This window comes from Coregonus lavaretus (genome assembly GCF_964263955.1).
Source record: "Coregonus lavaretus genome assembly, chromosome: 22".
In the NCBI taxonomy this organism is placed as follows: domain Eukaryota; kingdom Metazoa; phylum Chordata; class Actinopteri; order Salmoniformes; family Salmonidae; genus Coregonus; species Coregonus lavaretus.
The window spans coordinates 30265717-30287666 of NC_140009.1; the positions used below are offsets into that span (position 1 = coordinate 30265717).

Genomic DNA, 21950 nt, shown 5'->3' on the forward strand with positions numbered 1-21950 from the left:
GGACGAGGACATCACCACCAAGATAGAGAATGACTGGAAGAGACTGAACACACTCATGCACTACCAGGTACAGTGAACGGATCTATGTTACGTATATCTAGACTGAACACACTCATTCACTACCAGGTACAGTGAACGGATCTATGTTACGTATATCTAGACTGAACACACTCATGCGCTAACAGGTACAGTGAACGGATCTATGTTACGTATATCTAGACTGAACACACTCATTCACTACCAGGTACAGTGAACGGATCTATGTTACGTATATCTAGACTGAACACACTCATGCGCTACCAGGTACAGTGAACGGATCTATGTTACGTATATCTAGACTGAACACACTCATGCACTACCAGGTAGGGTTACATCACATATACATATATTGCAGTTCTTTGTGTACAGTATCCATATAAGTCTCCACCTGGAGTTGAAGGGATTCAGCTACATTATGAACACCCATTCTAGATAGTAGCATAATGATAGTTTATAGAAATTTAATTACCCAGGCCCACTCAAATGTACTGTAGGTGAACTTTAATGTTGAGCAGCTCCTGACTTTGAGACGTTGAATCCTCCTCCTCCAGACTCTCATTAGAATTCACTCGCCTGGTTTCATCTGATCTGCATGACTCACACAGAATAGAGGGCAATTATTCCTCAGGTGGTGAGAGAGAGAACAGACACCTTCTATAAAGTGTCTTCCCTGGAGAGATACAGTCTCTCGCGCTCTCATTCCCGTCTTTCTCTCTCCCTCTCTCTCTATCTCTCTCTCCTCTGAGGCCCTCTACTCCTGCTATCTATATTTAATCTCCCTCTGCTCAGGGACTAGGCTGTCCTTTACCTGTTACCGTGGCAATTAGCCCTGCCTCGCGCCACACTGAACTTCTCTCTATATCTCAGACGCTCAGACTTGACCTGCAGTTCCCTGCCACCTTCATGGTCAGAGAGAGAGAGAGAGAGAGAGAGAGAGAGAGAGAGAGAGAGAGAGAGAAATGCTAGTCTTCTCCAGAGCACATGAATCTTTCAGCAGTGCAGAGGGTCAGCAGGCTCCCATTACTCAGACAAGGACACCATCTGCCCAGAGCTGCAGCCTTTAGATCTGGAGCCTTCAGCCGTGGTGCTGTGTGTGTGTTACTGAGGACTGGGTTCCGTCGGTCATGGAGGGGGGCTGGGGCTGCAGCCTTACCATGGGGCCTTTCTCTCTCAGACCTGCTTCCCCAGAGGAGGAGAGAAGAGGTAGAATCATTCACAAGGTGTCAGGGTTATTAGATAGGACATATCATAGTGTCCTTCATAAAGGACTTGGTCCCATGCCGATTTACTGTATGTACCCCCCTCTGTGTCTCCTTCCCTAGTCCTCTCTTTCCTTTTTCTTTCTTCTCTTTTCTCTCTTTTCCTTTTCCCTCCTTCACCCACAGATAGTAAACAACGGTCTCAACCTCTCTCTCTCCCCCCTTAGCACCTGAGAGTGCTCTCTATGGTATCGGTACTACTCTGAGTCTCTATGGTACTACTCTGAGTCTCTATGGTGCTACTCTGAGTCTCTATGGTACTACTCTGAGTCTCTATGGTGCTACTCTGAGTCTCTATGGTACTACTCTGAGTCTCTATGGTGCTACTCTGAGTCTCTATGGTACTACTCTGAGTCTCTATGGTACTACTCTTTGAGTCTCTATGGTGCTACTCTGAGTCTCTATGGTACTACTCTGAGTCTCTATGGTACTACTCTGAGTCTCTATGGTACTACTCTGAGTCTCTATGGTACTACTCTGAGTCTCTATGGTGCTACTCTGAGTCTCTATGGTACTACTCTGAGTCTCTATGGTACTACTCTTTGAGTCTCTATGGTGCTACTCTGAGTCTCTATGGTACTACTCTGAGTCTCTATGGTACTACTCTGAGTCTCTATGGTACTACTCTGTCTCTATGGTACTCTGTAATTGTTGATGGAAGACGTGCAATATGTTAGCTTCCATCCTCTGACAGGTCTCTCTGTTGTTGTTCTGTCGCTTTGTGTCACTCTCTGTCTCCTTCATTTGCCGTGGGAGACGCTGCAGGGTACAACGACACACACACACACACACACACACACACACACACACACACACACACGCACACATTTGTTACAGTGATAGAGGAGCGTCTCTCAGCGCTCAATAGCACATCTGAAGCCTGCCTATTGATCATGGATCTGATGCCCTAACACAACACCACAACAGAGGAGACGCACACGGGCTGGACACGGGGTGATTGGAGGGAGGGGGGATGAGTAGAGACAAGAAAGCAGGGGAAGAGAGTAGATGGAGAGAGAAGAGGGGAAAGAAGGGGAGCGATGGAGCATCTTGTCTATCATTATGGCTGTGATGAACTAGGTAGCTAGGTGTGTGTGCGTGTGTGTGTGATGCCACTGGCAGCTGCAATGCCACTTCTGGCAAGTGTGCACTTTCTGGCACGAAGAGGGAGCACAACTCATAAAGGCCCAGATTGAGAGAATAGAGAGATGTAGATGGTGTGTGTTTGTGTGTGTGTGTGTGTGTGTGTGTGTGTGTGTGTGTGTGTGTGTGTGTGTGTGTGTGTGTGTGTGTGTGAAATATTTACATATGCAGAGTTAGTGAACCTCACCCCTGTGACTCTGCTAATTCTCACACGTAGGAGAGGAACCAGACAGAGACACATTCAAATTCATGGTCCTCCTATCAACCTTGGAAGCTCTGCTATTTATTTTCCCTACCACATAGGAAATGGTCATTTACATACCCTGGATATGGAAATACTCACCTCCTCCTCACCTGCCTCCTCCAGCTGAAATTAAAACTTTAATGCATGCATTTAAAACGAGACAGACTGTACGGAAGCATCTTTATTCAGTAGCTACCTTTGCTACACTCTCAGAAAAAAGGGTACGGTTAGGGTACAGTATTGTTCCTGGGGGTACAAAAAGATTAAAATACAAATAATGTACCTTCAGTTCAGAGGTACGCACATTATCTCACATAGCACAGCGGTCTAAGGCACTGCATCACAGTGCTTGAGGCGTCACTACAGACTCTGGTTCGATCCCAGGCTGTGTCACAACCGCCTGTTACCGGGAGTCCCATAGGGCGGCGCACAATTGGCCCAGCGTCGTCCGGGTTAGGGGAGGGTTTGGCTCGGGGTGGTTTACTTGGCTCATTATGCTCTAGCGACTCCTTGTGGCGGGCCGGGCGCCTGCAGGCTGACTTCGGTCGTCAGTTGAACAGTGTTTCCTCCGACACATTGGTGCTTCCGGGTTAAGCGGGTGGGTGTTAAGAAGCGCGGTTGTTGTGTCCATGTTTCGGAGGACACATGACTCGACCTTCGTCTCTCCTGAACCCGTTGGGGAGTTGCAGCGATGAGACAAGATCAGAATTGGAGAGAAAAAGGGAATAAAATAAAAACCAAAAAAGAAGTGGGATGACAGAGAAGAAGAAGTACATTTTTGCCACTTAGATGGAACAGTGTGGTGGTACCCTAAAAACGCTAATTTTAACCTTTTCTAAAGGTACGGTTTTGTATCTGTGGACTACATGGTACACTATTGGCTCTTTTAAGGTACTAACTGCAAGGGTACAACTATGTACCTATAACTAATGGTACAATGACGTACCTTACAGGGTATCACTACAGTGAGAAAGCGTGTGAATGAATCTCCACAGACACACTTTCTCTCTCACATACACACGGACACACCTGGACTGTCGGGCCGGAGCAGGAGGAGAGCAGATCAAAGATTGATGAGATAGGAGAGTGCCTGGCTGGTTGCTGATTTTGATCTCTCTTTGTTGATTAGTCTTCCTCCTTGTCAAAGGGAGCTTTTCATCAGCCAAGCTCTTACCTTCTCTTTGTGCTCTCTCTATCTCCTACCCTTGCACCTCTTCCTCTCTCTATACCCCTCTCCTTCTCTTTTCATCAGCCCAACTCAACTCTTTGCACTCTCTGTCTCCCTCCGTGTATCTCTCCTCTACCTCTCACAATGTCCCTCTTACCCCCTCTCCCTCTCCCTCTCTCCCTCTCTTTGCCATCCTCCGAGGTGAGATTTTTAACCTTCCATCTTGTGAATAGCAATACTGGTCTAGTAGCTCCCAGGGGAGCAGGGCCTAGAACAGGCTAGACCAGAGGTGACACACTCACATCCAATTACCATATGATGGGTTTGAGTGGCATGAGACATAGGGCAAGATTAACAATTCAAATAAAAAACTGTGTGGGAAGGCTGGTGTTTAGAGCTGTGAATGCTTGCCTGTGTGAGGTGTTGGTGAAATCTTAAGCTGCAAATAGATCACTTCAAATGCATTGCAGTGAGGTGTTTGCAATTAAATGAATTGCATCTTTGGGAAAAGTGTAGTAATATGGTCAGATTTGCTTCATACTTACCTTGGTTTTTCCTTTGTCTGCTGAGCCTACGTGGATGGTAAGGGTTTTTCCAGGGGGAAATGGCTGCAGGAAATTACTTGTTCCCATCCTCCTGCAGTGTAGTGGGCTAAACTGTGCCAAGACATTAAAGCCCTGTCACTGTACCTCCATTTTGTGTTCTGACCTTGTGTTGTCCTACTGGTGTTGTTTTGTGGAGGAACAGACATGACTTCACCAGGAGCTCCAGTTTCTCACCACCCAGACAGAGAACCTGCACTGGGACGTTTTGGGTCTATTTTCGATCAACCCAGACAGACACTACGGATAGTTGGATACTGCAGAAAGGTATCTTTCGATCAATCTGATTCTCTGTGGCGGCTCGTCCCCTGTTGTCATCTGAACAAACAACGCCCCACAGGCAGAGTTTGAGTTTGAAAATATGCTCAGACAGAAAAGGAAATCTAGATCAACATTTTGGCAGGCATAGTGAAAACAGTGTTCCTCTGCTCTCCACAGATTCCTTTATAAGCCAAGAAAGTTGGTAGGGGGTCTGATGACAGCTGGTATTGCTGCAGATTGAGTCATCTTCTCATAGGAAACACAGTGGGACTCAACTCTCATTGCATTGTCCCAGCCAGTATACTTTTAGTAGAAAACTCTGAGTGCCTAGGCCTATTTCTATTTAGTTTGATAAAAACACAATTTAGATTTACCTTCAATGTATGTAGTGTACAAATGACCCAATAACCCTTCCATCTTAATATATTAAAAACTTGTCAGTTAGGAAGTTGTGTGTGGCTAAACTACAGCCCAGCGGAGCTCAGTCCAATCTGTGATAGATAGGCATCCTAAGCTAGGCTGGGGCCAGAGGATCAGGGGATGAGAGATAGGCAGGTGTGGGTGTAGGAGGGAGGACGTCTTATCACAGTGTAGCGCTGGCCCCTTATCACACCCGCAGGCCACTGTCAGGCTCACCTCACCTCCCTGCCTCACACTGTGGATTAGCCCTGAAGGACGAAGCTGCACGCCTTCAATCATCTACACTATCACCACAACCTATCGCTATCTCTAAGCTAACACAGCCCTTCTGTCAGACTCTATAACATAAAGGAAGAGAGGAGAGATGAAGAGAGACAATGCTCAGTGTAGAAAGGAACAGGTGTCACTACTGTCAGAGCTGGAGGAACGAGAGTAGAGGTTTCAGAAAAGATGGAGAGGGAGAGGATAGGTTAGGGTCGGGAGGAAGGAAGGAAGGAAGAAGAGAGGGCTTCACAATCCATTGCCGACGGCGGAAAGAGGTTCCAAAGAGCGTTTAGTCGTTTCCCTCTAAGAGGGACCCTGGCTGTGACCCCAGCTAATGGCCTGTTAGAAATTAGTGGAGGAGGGGGGTTTGAGGGTTGCTACAACGTGGGGCCACGTCATTAGCCGTGGAGTGCTGAGAGGAGAGAAGAGGGTGAGGAGGAGAGTAGAAAGGAGGTGACAGGAGAGGAGAGAAGAGTGACCAAGCTGAAGCATTAGAGAGGCTAACAGTGAGGAGGGGTCGGGGGAAAGCTTATTTCTCTCTACTCCTATATGACATGAAAATAAGGATTTTTCTTTATTTAAATTGTATCTCTGAGGTTTTCTTTCAGCCTGTGGCTGCTTGGTGATTGCATGTCCTTCTATTTCTCTCACTCTGAAAACTCAAATCCCTTCACTGGGCTGGCTGGAAATGCCAGAGAGGGCTTTGGTTGTTTGGTTCTCAAAAAGGAAACAGTGGTTTTGTATATTTGTGTGCAATATTTTGTTTATCCAGATTGAAAGAGTGCACACAAACACACCCTCACAGCTGTGATTAGCAATGAAATGTACAGCAAATTACTGTAGAAAGTGGCATGGTTTAGAACACTAACTTTTATGGCTGTTGCTTGCTGAGACTGTGGACAGAGTCAGCAGTGTCTCGTCCATAGACAAAGACAGAGAGGTTGTCAGAGTGGTCCTGGCAGGTACAGAAGGGTAAAGGTGTCCTATAAGGAGGACTATTTCATGTGGAGAGAGCCCAGGTTGAAAGGATTCTCCTCTGGAGTAGAGCTAGATCCATCCTCCTCCCATACCTCAGGGTAGTTGAGATCAATGGGAGAGATCAGACACACCAAAGAAACCTTTGTAAGAATACTGTAGACAATAGAGCTGGATTGGAGGGCTGACTCTTCCACTGTGCCATTCTTCTCTGTCACTCTCAATTGCTCTCTCTCTCTTTCTTATCATCCATTTTCCTTCCTTTTTTGTACAATCCCTCACCCCGTCCTCGTCCCCTCCCCTCTGAACTGCTTAGAGGAAGTGACGCCACCGCTGCTGTGATGACAGTGAGGCGGAGAAGGTTGTTCGCTAGACATGCCAGTGGGAAGCCCTCACTCCGCCGTGCTTTAGCTCCAGCTTTCTACCCACTCCCGCCTTCCCTCTGTCCTCTCCTCTCCTTTTTTCCCTAATGGCTGGGAAGTGATGGGAATGATGATGCGGATAATCGCAAGTACAGTCATCACAGAGGCATTTGAGTCGTTTCTTACAGAGAGATGCTCTTCAGAGAGAGACCACAGGGCTTTAGAGATGAGAGGAAGCTAAATGGAGAGAATGTGACAGAGGACAGGGAGGGAGGGAGGGAGGGAGGGATTAATGGAGAAGGAGAGGAAGGAGATGTTGTGTCATGGCGTGTGTGTGAGGATGTGTTCGTATATCTTGGAAAGAGGCGGGGTGTGATAAACCAGCCTTGCAGATCAATGTGTACTGCATACGTACAACATGTTATCTGTGAGCAGTACGCCTGTAGGTGATTGAACATGTTCTCTTATCAACATTTTCTCTGTTGTGTTGTTGCAGGTGTCTGACCGCTGTGTGGTGGCTCTGGTGCCCAAACAGACGTCTTCCTACAACATCCCCCCATCAGCCAGCATCTCCCGGACCTCCATCAGCAGATATGGTGAGTACCATAGAATTACACAGAACATTATACATATATCTCTATGGTAAGTACTGTACTTAGCTCCTCAAACCATGGGACCATTTCAAACAAACAACATCAACATAAATATTAACATAGGAAGAGGAAGTCTGAGATAAAAGTGTTCAGTGTGTAAGCCTATGGGTGTGAGCAGACCTGATATACACATTAGACTTTAGATCAATTTGTAGACATTTTAGCAGACTCTTTTGTCCAGAGCCACAATGTGAGCAAAAATAAAACCCTCCTAGCTAGGACCAGCTCTGTTTGGAGCGTCTATGCTTTGCTGCGGAGGCATTGTTTACCGTACTCTCTCCTCCCGACAGTGTTTTCTGCAGTTTACCTCACAGCCCAGAAACTGCAGGGGTGGTAGAGGGATGGAGAGGAATAGAGGGGGAGAGAAAGAGTGGGGGAGAGTAGAGAGGGCCGATGGGAGACATGGAGAGAGGTGTTTGTTTTTACCATCAAGTATAATAATGAGGATGCCATACTGAGCCTGGAGCCAGGGTGTAATGGTCCGACACACACACACACACACACACACACACACACTGGTGACAGTCACAGGGGTGAGCCACAGGGCATCCCATCTGGTTCCATGCCCAACCCCAACGGCAGTGTGTGATTGGCTAATTATTCACTGTGAATGATACTTCACACCAATAGAAAGTGAAAACGGAACACGGTTGGCCAATTATCAGGGCTGGGATTAGATGAGAACCCCCATAGGTTGTTTTCTGTCACCTGGAGACATGACCAATTGGGCCAGAAACACCATCATCCCTCTCCTTCCACTATTTACTAAGTCCTCATTACCAATCACAAAACCACCAGTATATTGCAAATTAGCCCTGGACAGTCTCAGACAAACAATGAGGATGGTTTATGTGTAATGTGGAATGTGCAATAAAAGTCCTATAGGACTATTACTAATTCATAAAGATGGTGACGTTTACAATGTCAGAGAGAGCATTACCAACTCCTCATAAACACAGCCGCATTAAGAATGTACTGTAGAATGGAGTTGAAGGATGGGACTAATAACAAATAACAACAAATAATAACAAGATAACTAATAATGTAAGCATACTGTGTCCATAATAAGTATATAGGTTGTGTGTTGGGAGCTTTTGGGAAAGAAAGATATTGCATATAGAATCAAATCAAATCAAATTTTATTGGTCACATGCGCCGAATACAACAGGTGCAGACATTACAGTGAAATGCTTACTTACAGCCCTTAACCAACAGTGCATTTATTTTAAACAAAAAAGTAAGAATAAAACAACAACAAAAAAGTGTTGAGAAAAAAAGAGCAGAAGTAAAAAATAAAGTGACAGTAGGGAGGCTATATATACAATAGAATAAAGTGACAGTAGGGAGGCTATATATACAGGGGGGTACCGTTGCATAGTCAATGTGCCATATAGAAGCCATTCGGATGGACATCATGAAAATGATTGGAGAGGTTGAGAGTAGAAGAAGTTCAGGAGCAAAAAAAAAATATATATATATATATATAATTATTGTAAAATTGACTGTGTCCATAAGGTGTAGATAGTAAGTATAGCCTGGAAGTAGAGGCCTGCGCATTGTTGTTCACTAATTTACCCCAAGTAGGGAAAGGATGGCGGGGTTGAAAAGTAATAAAGGGGAGTATATATATAAAAAAACATGTGGGATTGGAAGTGATGCAGACAATTACATTGATAGAAGTTACAATCTATCTGCAATATTAAGCTGATCTACCCCCCCAAAAAAAGAAAAAAAATGAATGTACTGTAGAGAGAGTGTGGGATACAGCAGTAATAACTACATAACCAACAAAGTAGTATTATACTCTAATGTAGTAGATAAGTATTACACTGTAATTTCTGAAACAGAGGATCTGAAGATTAATGGCCAACCTAAATGATCTAAAGTAAACTAAAACACATTATGTTAGGTGTCTCAGTTTGGTTCAGTGGCTGGTAAAGCATACAGTATTATACAGTGGTTCAGTGGCTCGTAATTCATATAGTATTATACAGTATTCCATCCTGAACAGCATACTGCTTAAATCTGTTTTATTACAAAGAGCTTGGTCAATATTTGACCAAAGTGTGTGTATGTGTGTGTCTGCATCCCTGTGTGTTTGTTTTGTGCATGTGTGTGTTTTGTACGATGCTGCATCAAAAACAGCCTCTCCTCCTCTGGCTCCAGCCCGGTCCCCCATCAATCACAGCCTGGCACAGCGGGCACAGATGTGCCCCGACACCCAGCTGATTGATTCATATCAATTTAACATTCAGCATTTAGCATCTTGCCTCAATTTACCGTTCCAGCGCCCTCCCGGCCCTGAATAACCTGCTACACACTCCCCCCTGATGCCTCACACCCTACCTCACACACACAAACACACACACTCACACCCCTGCTACCCTCACACCCACCTCCGGGAGCGTGAAGCCTGTTGCAGTGGTGACTGAGCTGAAGTTGGGAGGAAGGTAGTCATCTTCCCTCCTGGAGAGGAAGGAGTAGAGAGAGAGAGAGGGGCAGGGACCTGCCAGTGGCTTAAAATGGGATTTGAGACCTCAATCCACCCCACTCTCACACACAGAGAGAGAGACACACACAGGGGCTGACAGACACACCCTCCCCCCACCAGACTCAAAGGTCCCCAGTGGCCACCCTAGAGACCCTTCTCGCTGCTGCTGGTCTTTAGAAAATTCCACATAGAGCTGTAAGTCGCTGTAGAGCTCTGGGGCTTTGTTGCCCCACACTGCCCTTTGAAGACAGGTGAGAGGGATCTGACAATGATCTAGAACCCCTCAAGACCTCTCACACACTCAGTCAGACACACACACACACACACCGCCACTGGGGAGGAAAGAACTGCTAATTAAGAACACTGGAGAGGAAGAGAGGAGGAGAAGAGGGAAAGTGCCATTCCTTAGTGTCAAAGGAATGAGGGAAAGGAGACGGGAAGGGAAGAGAGGATGGCTGTAGTGCTTTACATTTTAGAGATCTTTTGATGCATTGATTAAGACTCTTTCAACATGGCGACAGCAGGAAAGAGACAATTATGATTCCTTTTAAGAGGAACCCAGGAGAGCCACGTCTCTCTCTCGCTCTCTTTCTCTCTCTCTCTCTCTCTCCCAATTCAATTCAAAGGGCTTTATTGGCATGGAATACATATGTTTATATTGCCAAAGCAAGTGAAATAGATAATAAACAAAGGTGAAATAAACAATAAAAAATTAACAGTAAACATTACACTCGAAAAAGTTTCAAAGGAATAGAGACATTTCAAATGTCATATTATGGCTATGTACAGTGTGGTAACGATGTGCAAATAGTTAAAGTACAAAAGGGAAAATAAATAAACATAGATGTGGATCTCTCTCTCTCACACCTCTATTCAGAGAGAGGGATAATATGAAGGGGAGAGAGAAAGGGGAAGAGAGAGAGATTATATGAGAGAGAGAGATGGTGGGGGGAGAGAGAGATATGAAAGAGAGAGAGGGGGGGCACTGTGCTGGCAGCTGCCACTCCTCCACTCTCTGGACTTAATGAAATATTAGAGGTGCATGGCTCCTTTCATCTGTTTAAACTAGTGAGAGGGAGCTGCTCCTGCAATCCAGAGGGCCAACAGACACGTATTGACATGGACGGACGGACAGACAGACAGATAGAGACCTAAAGGATTTATTCCCTTCATCACATCTCCGCCGAGCTAATATGAAATGATCCAGCGCTGCAATTTACTTTACGGAAAGGTTAAAGAGGAACAAGGGACCAGGAGTTTTAAGCTTTGTAATGAGACTACAGAGGAGAAGGGCAAATTAGACAGGAGGAGGTTCAGTGTGTATGTGGTGGGGGAATATGCGTGTGTGTATGCGTGTTACTGAACAGGACAAGGGAATAGAGCACAGAACTAGGAACATAGTGGCTCATTTAAGTGTCTAATTTATCTCTCCCCTTCTCTATCTCTCTCCCTCCATCTCTCTCTCCTTCCCTCTTTCCCTCTCTCTCTCTCTCTCTGTCTAGATTCGTCCTTCCGGTACACAGGTAGTCCAGACAGTCTGCGATCCCGTGCCCCTATGATAACCCCTGACCTTGAGAGTGGGGTCAAAGTGTGGCACCTGGTCAAGAACCACGAGCATGGAGACCAGAAGGAGGGTGACCGTGGCAGCAAGATGGTCTCCGAGATATACCTGACCAGGCTGCTGGCCACCAAGGTAACACCCAGCTTACATATTTCTTTATGTACCAAGCGTTGTCCCTCCATATTTCAATTATACTACAGTATATATTTCAATTATACTACAGTATATATATATATATTACAGTGGTTTTGGTTTACATAACTGGAGGTACGGTCCTGTATTTTGGATCCCATGGTTAGTGACAGACTTTCATCTGCTTAGGTTATTGCCTATTCATTTAGGAAATCAGTTGTTGTTTAGTGAGTTTATGTATGTCTGACCTGGTGTGTCCATTGTTTTTACCCAGGGTACACTGCAGAAGTTTGTGGATGACCTGTTTGAGACGTTGTTCAGTACCGTCCACCGGGGTAGCGCCCTGCCCCTCGCCATCAAATACATGTTTGACTTCCTGGACGAGCAGGCGGACAAACACGGCATCCACGACCAAGATGTCCGCCACACATGGAAGAGCAACTGGTGAGGAACCTGGAGGATGTAGAATAGGAATGATAGGATGCATCAATAGGCTGTATAATGTATGATGTGATGTGTATCAATCAGAGGATGATACACTGAGTCATCTGTAAGAAACTTTCCAAAATATAACATTACTGGATTCTACCTGTCTGGAGTTAAGAGCCTCAAGCTCCTCCCTAAAGCCAGCACTTTAGTGACCCAGAAAGAGGAGAGAAATACAGTACTGATAGTTAGTGGATTCTGACTCAGTGCTTTCATGACCCAGAGAGTGAAGAAAAATACTGAGAGGGGATTCTGACTGACTAATTTCTGTGCCCTCTCTCTCAGCCTCCCGCTGCGGTTCTGGGTGAACGTGATCAAGAACCCCCAGTTTGTGTTTGACATCCATAAGAGCAGCATCACAGACGCCTGTCTGTCTGTGGTGGCCCAGACCTTCATGGACTCCTGCTCTACATCAGAGCACCGCCTGGGCAAGGACTCCCCCTCCAACAAGCTGCTCTACGCTAAAGACATCCCCAACTACAAGAGCTGGGTAGAAAGGTAAGAGTGAGACAAAATATACACATACAATTCTATTTCCTAGTTTTCTTACCCCTCATGAACAATTTTAGTCCTGGATACACTTGCAGTATGTTTAAGCAATAAGGCATGAGGCGGTGTGGTATATGGCCAATATACCACAGCTAAGGCCTGGTCTTACGCACGACGTAACACGGCGTGCATATATCACAAACCCCTGAGGTGCCTTATTGCTATTATAAACTGGTTACCAACGTAATTAAAAAATAAATGTTTTGTCATACCCGTGGTATACGTTCTGATATACCACGGCTGTCAATCAATCAGCATTCAGGGCTCGAACCACCCAGTTTATAATAAGTATTATATATGTACTCCACAGGAGGTTGGTGGCACCTTAATTGGGGAGGATCGTGGTAAGGGTTGGAGCGCAATAAGTGGAATGGCATCAAATACGTGGTTTCCATGTGTTTGATGCCATTCCATTCGCTCCTTTCCCGCCATTATTATGAGCCGTCCTCCCCTCAGCAGCCTCCTGTGATGTACTCGTAAAATGTGAGGAATATGTAGAAGAATGAGGCTCAACTTTCCAGCAAAGAATTCTGGTGTAGATTGTTTCGCCTCTCTGCATGTTGAAACTGAGTGCCGCCCCCTGTGTGTGCCTCCAGGTACTACGCGGACATTAACCGTCTGCCAGCCATCAGTGACCAGGACATGAATGCCTATCTGGCAGAGCAGGCCAGGCTCCACTCCACAGAATTTAACATGCTCAGTGCTCTCAACGAGATCTACTCCTATGTCTCCAAATACAGCGAGGAGGTGAGTCCTAACACACACATAGACAATAATGGCCATTCTTATAACAGGCTAGGACATGCTATAGTCTTATCGCCTCTCCTCTTCAGTCAAGTCTAGTTCAAGGTCATTCCTAACTAATTTACAGTGTTTCAAATACTTTCAGAGATGCCAAGAGTTTCTCTGATCTTATGGTATTCATCAAAATAACCATACCCCCCTCCGCCACGTCACATAACCCATCCTAAGTGCCATATGCCCTGGGCCAGTGAGAGCTGTGGGTGGATGATATGTGGAGGAGAGACAGGAACAGCGGCTGTACAAGCAGCTCAGCATGCTACTCCATCCCCTGAGTGGTGTGAAGGAACACAGCCCTGTTCTCTCTCTCTCTCTCTCTCTCTCTCTTTCTGTGTGGCTCTCTTGAGCAGAATCAAGACGTGGCAGATGCCTTGTCTCAGATCACAGGGAGAGTGGAGAGGGGGGTTGAGGGAAAGAAAGAACGAGAGAGAGAGAGGGCAAAGAGAGAGAGAGAAAAATGGAGAGAGAAAATTTGGGAGAAAATGAGGGAGAACATTTGAGAGAGGGAGAGGGATGGGAGAGTCTGACAAAGAAGAGACGGAGAGAGAGAGAGCGAAAGAGAAAAGGTTCTGTAATGGAAACGTTCCGGATGTAATGTCAGCACCTCTTCTGAGAGCCATTAGTCTGACCTTTATATGAGACCACATTCACAAGACTAAGAGCCCACTCCCTCTTCTCTCTCCCTTTCTATTCCATTTATCTATCTCTCTTTCACTCTCTCCTCTCTGTTTCTCTCTCTTCTTCCCTATCTGCCCTAAGAGCTTGAAGCTGCTGCCACTAGAGCTAGCGCTCACTTCTACTCTCTCTCATTTTACCTCTCAGAGACCACCTCTCCTACTCTCTCTCGTTTTACCTCTCAGAGACCACCTCTTCTACTCTCTTTTTTTACCTCTCAGAGACCACCTCTCCTACTCTCTCTTGTTTTACCTCTCAGAGACCACCTCTTCTACTCTCTCTCATTTTACCTCTCAGAGACCACCTCTCCTACTCTCTCTCGTTTTACCTCTGAGACCACCTCTCCTACTCTCTCTCGTTTTACCTCTCAGAGACCACCTCTTCTACTCTCTCTCATTTTACCTCTCAGAGACCACCTCTTCTACTCTCTCTCTCATTTTCCCTCTCAGAGACCACCTCTTCTACTCTCTCTCGTTTTACCTCTCAGAGACCACCTCTCCTACTCTCTCTCGTTTTACCTCTCAGAGACCACCTCTTCTACTCTCTCTCATTTTACCTCTCAGAGACCACCTCTTCTACTCTCTCTCTCATTTTCCCTCTCAGAGACCACCTCTTCTACTCTCTCTCGTTTTACCTCTGAGACCACCTCTTCTACTCTCTCTCGTTTTACCTCTCAGAGACCACCTCTTCTACTCTCTCTCATTTTACCTCTCAGAGACCACCTCTTCTACTCTCTCTCATTTTACCTCTCAGAGACCACCTCTTCTACTCTCTCTCATTTTACGTCTCAGAGACCACCTCTTCTACTCTCTCTCATTTTACCATCTCGCACTTTCTTCCCGCTTTGTTTCCTTCTCTTTTATCTCATGCTCTTCCCCCACCTCTAGCTTTCTTTCTCTCTCTCTCACACACACAGACACACACAAACACACACACACACACACACACACACACACACACAAACAAAGACACACAGACACACACACATACACACACACAGACACACACTCATGCCCTCGCTCTGTCTCTCCTCTTCTCTCTCTCTCTCTCTCTCTCTCTCCGGGGCACGGTGTGAAAAGGCCCTTATCATTGGCCGTCGGTTGTTTGTTCCATTCCTGGCTCCTTGTGCGGCCCCTCTAGCAGGCTAGCGCAGTGCTAAATGGATTTGTGGGATGGCGGAGGGAGGGAGGGAAGGAAGGAAGGAGGGAGCTGAACCTGCATACATCACAACAGATTAATAATAGATTGATATGAGGAGGAGAGGAGAGGGGGATGAGGAGGAGAGACTCCGCTGGGCTCTGCTCTGCCAGCTCTAAGAGCACTTAGGCAGATGAGAGGGAGACAACAGGCAGGGAGGCATGCAGTGTACTATGGGACAGGCTGCTGGAGCTATGTACAGACTGCAAACAGACCTTAAGAGAAACTAGTCTTAATTAATGTCCCCACAATGTTTTTAGAACAATGCCTAGTTATGAGAACATTGTGGATTCCTGGGGGTGCATAGAAACCTTTTTCATCCCTTTTTCTTGTCCACGGTTCACAATCACATACAATACATTTCTGTCATATAGAAAATGGAGAGATGTGCTGCATTAGCATTGATCCATACCTTTAATCAGTGTCACTTTATATTGACTCACTGTGTGGCATGGCCCGTACCTGTGATCTTATTGGGTATTATTTCTCCTGTTTGATATGAGCACATGAAAAAGCACCGCCAGCTCCCGCGTTGTCACCCTGGCGTACATACAGCGTGTTCTGACTGTGTGACACCGCAGACAGCAGAGAGGAGACCCTGTTGGTGGATTCCCCTTTGAATAACTTGACAAATGGCACGTTTTTACAGAGGGACAACAGCATAAGATGATACAGAGAAAAGGCATTTCATGAGTTGAATTCCTCGGTTATGTGCTACTCTCTCTGACAGAGACAATTATATTTCCTCTTTAATGTTATATTCAGGAAATAAAAATCCCACATGATCCCACCCATCCAACAAACAGTGAAGTGTGGATATTTTGTATGGTGACTGGCACAGACCAGAGTCATATATGAAGACTATATGAATGTGATCCCTTACTGTTGAGTCAGCGTTGACTATGGAGCTAACTCAGAGTTGTAAATTCAGCATTGCATGAGTTAGCATACTCTAAGCCAGTTGACATACAATGGACATTATGGAGTCCTAATTCAATTTAAGTCAATACAACTTCATTTATTCCCATCAGGGGCATTTAAGAAAAGCAAAGCCAAATTACAAATGTCAACGTCCTCCACATATAACACTGTAACAGACAACAGACATCGCATTCCTCAATACATCTGTATGTCTTCCCTGGGTTGAGTATGAAACTGAAGCATATTATTGGCCTGGGTTCACAGTAGGTTGACTTCCTGGTTTGACTGTGTTAGGAGTGACACTAAAGCAAGTTGTTGTCCTGTCTTCCCCCCTCCCAGATCACCATGGCCCTAGAGCAGGACGAGCAGGCTAAGAAACAGCGTCTGGCCTACAAGGTGGAGCAGCTCATCTCAGCCATGTCCCTGGAGAGCTGAGACAGACCACGGGATTGGACGACTGGACCGGCCCGGGATGTCTATCAGCCACAGCCACCCAACCAACAGTCCCGATACTCACCGTGGGGGGGACAACCAACCACCACTGACCTGGGACCTTTTAAATCCAGAAATAAAGAGTTTTGTTATTTTAATCAAATGTTCCTCCTATGCCATACTGCCACCAACTCACTAAAAGACTCCATAGGCTCTGGAGACATGGGTGGGGATGATGATAAAAGGTGGGACGACCACAGACCTCCATAAAGGCTACATGGCATCTTTCTTTCCAGCTTATATTATTTTGGGTTTGACGGGCAGTGTTGTGTGTATAGCCCTGAAGGAGAGAGATGTTGAGAGAAGGAACGAACAGAGGGGAGATGTTATAGTCTGCTGAAAATTCATATTAGAGACAGTGAAAGAAAAAGCGATAGCTAGAGCGATAAAGACTTGTCATGATGGATTCCAGAGATATTGTTGTTGAGTTTTGCTTCCAAATATATATGCTTTATTTTTGTATGTGTACATTTTGATCTTATCAGTTGCAGTGGAAACATCTTCCTCTTGTTACATATATGGACATTGTTGTACTGTACAAAGGCATAGGTTGTATTATAACAGGTCTTATAGGGTGCCGTGGCCATCAGAAAGACATGGTTCTATGTCATGTCTTCTCCTGCTCTCTGTTCTCCTCAGACAGTATTACCATTAATTATCGACATGATACTCCAGACAAAGTGGACAGAACCCAGCTCTGACTGTAACCCATCAGCCCACGAACCCACGAAACGCATCCTCATCGTACGAGAGCGAACGGACCTCAGAACGGACCTCCTCTGAAGGGGTCAAAGTTCAACCAGCATGCTTATCGACCCCAAACCCATGTACCCTGTGTGATAAGAGGAGATCCACAGGTCCACAGAGGGTTTAGGTTATAAGGACAACAACAACCAGCACCATACTGGTTTCTGTAAGACTCTCCTCTGCAGTAACGCCATCTGTATGTACTGTGAATATACAAATGCTGATGGTTGTTTTTCTTTTTCATTTGAGTTTGTTTTTTAAACAAAAAGAAGTTAGTTGAACTGAACTTTAATGGCAAGATAGATGACCAACTGAACATCCATCCAAGTCCCTTTACCCCTCTCACCATTATTTACCCTGCTACCAAATCCTCTATCTCTACCATAAGAGGGTGTGTGCTATACAGTCTGTATTGTAGCCGTAGTTGCCGTGGCTACGCTGCTCTTAACGTACAAATACCATAATATACTGGAGACTAGATTCTAGAGACCTGCTAAGCTGGGGACTGAGGCTGGCGGCAGTAGTGAAAACACTCCATTATATAACCGATGTTTGTATCACTTTTGGGGATCTGATCAAATGTGTGTGTAAAACTTGCATGCATCGTATCACATGTCAGAAGAAGTGTTTTCAAGGTCCATCTTTGTTTGTTTTTTAAGTGCCAATGGATCAGGCTAGCTGGAGATGGCCAGCGGCTAAATGCTAGCAAACTTAGTTTCCTACCCAACTATGTACCAACAACGTCTTTCCAAAAGAGAATAAGAAGCCTGTGTAGTGCCAAAAGATCCCATCGTTTTAAATGATTCACTGACGTGTCAAAATCGGTTAATGCTTTACAGAGGGGGCCAGCCAAGTAGAGAGCCTCTAGAGAGGTGCTCATGTAACTGGAAGCTTGTGAACAGGCAGCAGGTATGAAAGCACGACAATAGCAGGCTCAGGAGAGAGACAGTTCTGTAAAATATATAGTTACTTGTCAAAAGTTGTCCTTTTTTTGTTTTTGGCAAGAAGAAAATATCTGAACCGCTAGCATGGTCAAAAGAGGATATAAACGTCAAAGATAATGTGTGTTACAGTACCAGGTAGATCTTTGGTAAGATTGGATTGTCCTGTATCAAACTGAACCCATTTATGAAAGGATAGATAGAGGGAACCTTCATGTACTCATCCTAGCTGGATGACAACCTACTGTAGATTCTCTCTGCTGGATTGGTGACCACCACCATTCTGTTTTCTCCAGACTTCTTTGTTGACTAATTGTTTACATCAAGTACTTGAAACTAGGTAGTATTAAAGGTGTACAGTATAATGACATTATTTATGGAGGGAGAGAGCATAACACCAATGTTAATGAATGAAAGGTGCTTGTTTTCTCTGTGGCCTTAGAACACCAAACTAACCAATCACCCATCAAAGCACTGAGTGCTCCTGATTCTTCTTTACGTTTAACACTAATCCACCGCCTCTGTTGGCACCATTTTGTTGAATTTGACACTGTCCTTTTGATAAGGTACCTGTCCTGCCACGGTGTGTAAAGACCTGTTTGAGAAGGATAGGAAAGGTGAAGAGGGTATGGCCTGGCGGTGCTTCAGCAGTCTCGCCAGAGCTGTTTGAAGAGTAGAGCTCAGTCAGAAATGAGAGAGAGAAACCCCTTTAGCTGTAGTTTCCTGCTCCCTGCTTTGAAGCAGTGCTTTGATCTGAGTGTAGTCGTGTGCAGAGTCTGATCGGAAGATGAAAAAAAAACATCAAAAACAGACAAAGAGAAATGCATGGCGATCATATGATTGACATGGTATTAATGTTTCCTGCCGGCGGGGGCTGTTGGTCCCCTGCTACGCAGTAACCGCTCCTGCCCAACACAAATATCTATAGGTACACTCTAAATCCTGCTCAAACACAAATATGAAGCTTCCACCGTTGAACAATGGTGTCCTCCATTCTATTCTCTTCATCTCATCCAAGAGAACCATGCCCCTCTCATGCCTCATATTGCTTGTCTGTGTTCTGGTGTGATGAAACCTCCTCTACTATGTGTTCCACTATATTCTCCATTTGGCTTAATAGGAATGGTTAAATGAAAGAGGGGCATATATATATATATATTTAATTTTTTTGTGATACAGTCTTGTCCTATCGCTGCAACTCCCGTATGGACTTGGGACAGGTGAAGTTCGAGAGCCATGCGTCCTCCGAAACTCGACCCCGCAAAGCCGCACTGCTTCTTGACACACTGCTCGCTTAACCCGGAAGCCAGCTGCACCAATGTGTCTGAGGAAACACCGTACAGCTGGCGACCCAAGTCAGCGTGTATGCACCCGACCCGCCACAAGGAGTTGCTAGAGCGCGATGGGACAAGGACATCCCAGCCGGCCAAACCCCCCGGTTGCGGCCGGCTGTGACACAGACCAGGATCAAACCCGGATCTGTAATGACGCCTCTAGCACTGCGATGCAGTGCCTTAGACCGCTGCGCCACTCGGGAGGCCTCTTAGAGGGGCATAGTTTGACTGAAACAAAGTTAGTTTTTCTCTTGAGGGAACATTTATGATTTGTCTTTTATTTCATAAACTGCCATCCACTGATTATTCCATTACAGTTCTTAAAAATCTAAATCCAACATTGTCTTCTGGCCAGCATGTCATAACACCATTACATTACTAGTCAATAGAAAATAAGTTTCCACATCTTATTATTATTATTATTATTATTATTATTATATCTTATTATTAGTCTTAACTCACAGCTGTCTGCACCTTCCGTTTTGTGAAAGAGATTTTAATTCATTTTAACAGATTGATTTCATACTGTACACTCTGGAGATGATGATGACATTCAATGCAAAATGAACGTTTTTATCATTATGTTTTGTTTACTATTCTGCAGCTCAGAATTTAATTTCACAGCCAGTTAGTTGTCTCTGAGACATTTTGCAGTTGATACACGTTGAAGATTATTAAATGGCAACTTAATTTCCACTACAGAAGAGATGGAACCTAGATACAGTATGTTGTGCACTTTTCTACTCTTGGCTTACATTGTGGTGTAGTGGTTTACTGGCATGTTTTATTACTTACAGAAATTCAAGATAATAATTCACCTTTTTTATTTTCTCATGTCATCAGTCTGGGGAATCGAAAAGTCAACTGTTATTCTCAAGGCAAAAATATCACGGAATATGAAATGAATAACCTTCTTCCATTTTAAACACAACACAATGTAGACAACCCTTTGTAGACACTGGAGTTCTGTAATTTGGTAAATACAATGACGATAATGATAATGATAATAATAATAATAATAATAATAATAATAATGGCTGTTCTTGTTGTTTTATAAAAGTGCTGTGAAAATTCTAAGAAAGTTTAAAGTATTTAAAGTTGTTCTCGTTTTTTTATTTGCTTTGGTTTTGTTATGATAATATATTATTGTGTACCTATTGTAAATATGAAGCACACCTATTTTGCAAGCCAGGAATTCACTTTTTACTGTTGTTATATATAAATAAACTTTGCTGGTTAAGAAAATACATAGCCCTGAAATACACTGCCTTGTCTCATTGACATTAGAATAAACTAACTGCCTCAGAGGATCAGACTAGGAGAATCCTTTCAAAGCAGACTGTTTGTGTTAGCTACAGTATAACAAATAGAGAGGTAATCAGAAGTAGGTGATATTGGTAAAATTCCTGTCTGGACAGTTGATGTAGCTACTGTGATATATTCCTATAGTAGCCTAGCCACTCCACTGTGTACCCTTTCCCCAGGCTAGCTGGCCCTGCGGCAGCCATCAGCCCCATGGAACAAAGGGCTGCTATCTCATTAATCCCATTTAGCCCGGGTTAATCCTGGGATGCAATCTAAACCCTGCCATCAATGCACACACACACTGAGGCTAGCCGCTTAGCCGCTAACAAAATAACCCATCAATGGACACTCACACCATGGCTCTTAACAAGATAACCCATGCCTCTAATATGGGGAAGTGCAACCGTTTGTCTTCTTCATGCAGCAACATTAGCTCAGGCTGCACGATCCTCCACAACACCGGGGATGGAAGAATCACATTAGAATGGTAATAGATGGCCCCCGGCTAGTCTAAGGCTGAGGTTGCCTACGCTGCTCCAGTCCTGACAGGTTCAGTAGGCTGTTGGTCATTACAACATCATTAGAGGACAAGGTGGGAGACCGGGGTGGAAGGATCTTCATACTCATGAATGAAAGCAGGATGTCTCAAGCTTTGCATAGGTATTTTATTCATTCTGCACATTTTCTGATGACAACAGATTAGAAACAATGCATCTGAATCTGTCTCAAGCACATTACTTGAGATGAAACAGTCCTGGTGGTTTGGTCCCTAACAGTTAGAGATATGGATCTGGCTCATCTGATCCAGCTCTATGTAACTGAGCGCTTTGGCTGAAGGTGAGGTGTCAGTGTCAGCAGCTCTTAGCTGATCCTCAGTGGGATGGGATTCAGACATGCTTTATACCCCATACCCCATACCCCATCCCCA

The 21950-nt window shown here is 44.9% G+C and overlaps 1 protein-coding gene across 1 annotated transcript in view; it reads left to right on the forward strand.

The window, feature by feature from the left end:
- LOC311149922 (plexin-A2-like) overlaps nt 1–19661 on the forward strand; it is a 221719-nt gene extending 202058 nt beyond the window's left edge. Inside the window, exons 25-31 of the mRNA XM_084187151.1 lie at nt 1–67; nt 7234–7333; nt 11384–11574; nt 11849–12018; nt 12346–12558; nt 13206–13356; nt 16543–19661. The exon at nt 1–67 is cut by the window's left edge and continues 37 nt beyond it. Coding sequence (XP_084043277.1) covers nt 1–67; nt 7234–7333; nt 11384–11574; nt 11849–12018; nt 12346–12558; nt 13206–13356; nt 16543–16638 — 988 coding nt within the window. The 3' untranslated portion in view covers nt 16639–19661. The remainder of the gene's footprint in view (nt 68–7233; nt 7334–11383; nt 11575–11848; nt 12019–12345; nt 12559–13205; nt 13357–16542) is intronic.
- The last annotated feature ends 2289 nt before the right edge of the window (nt 19662–21950 follow it).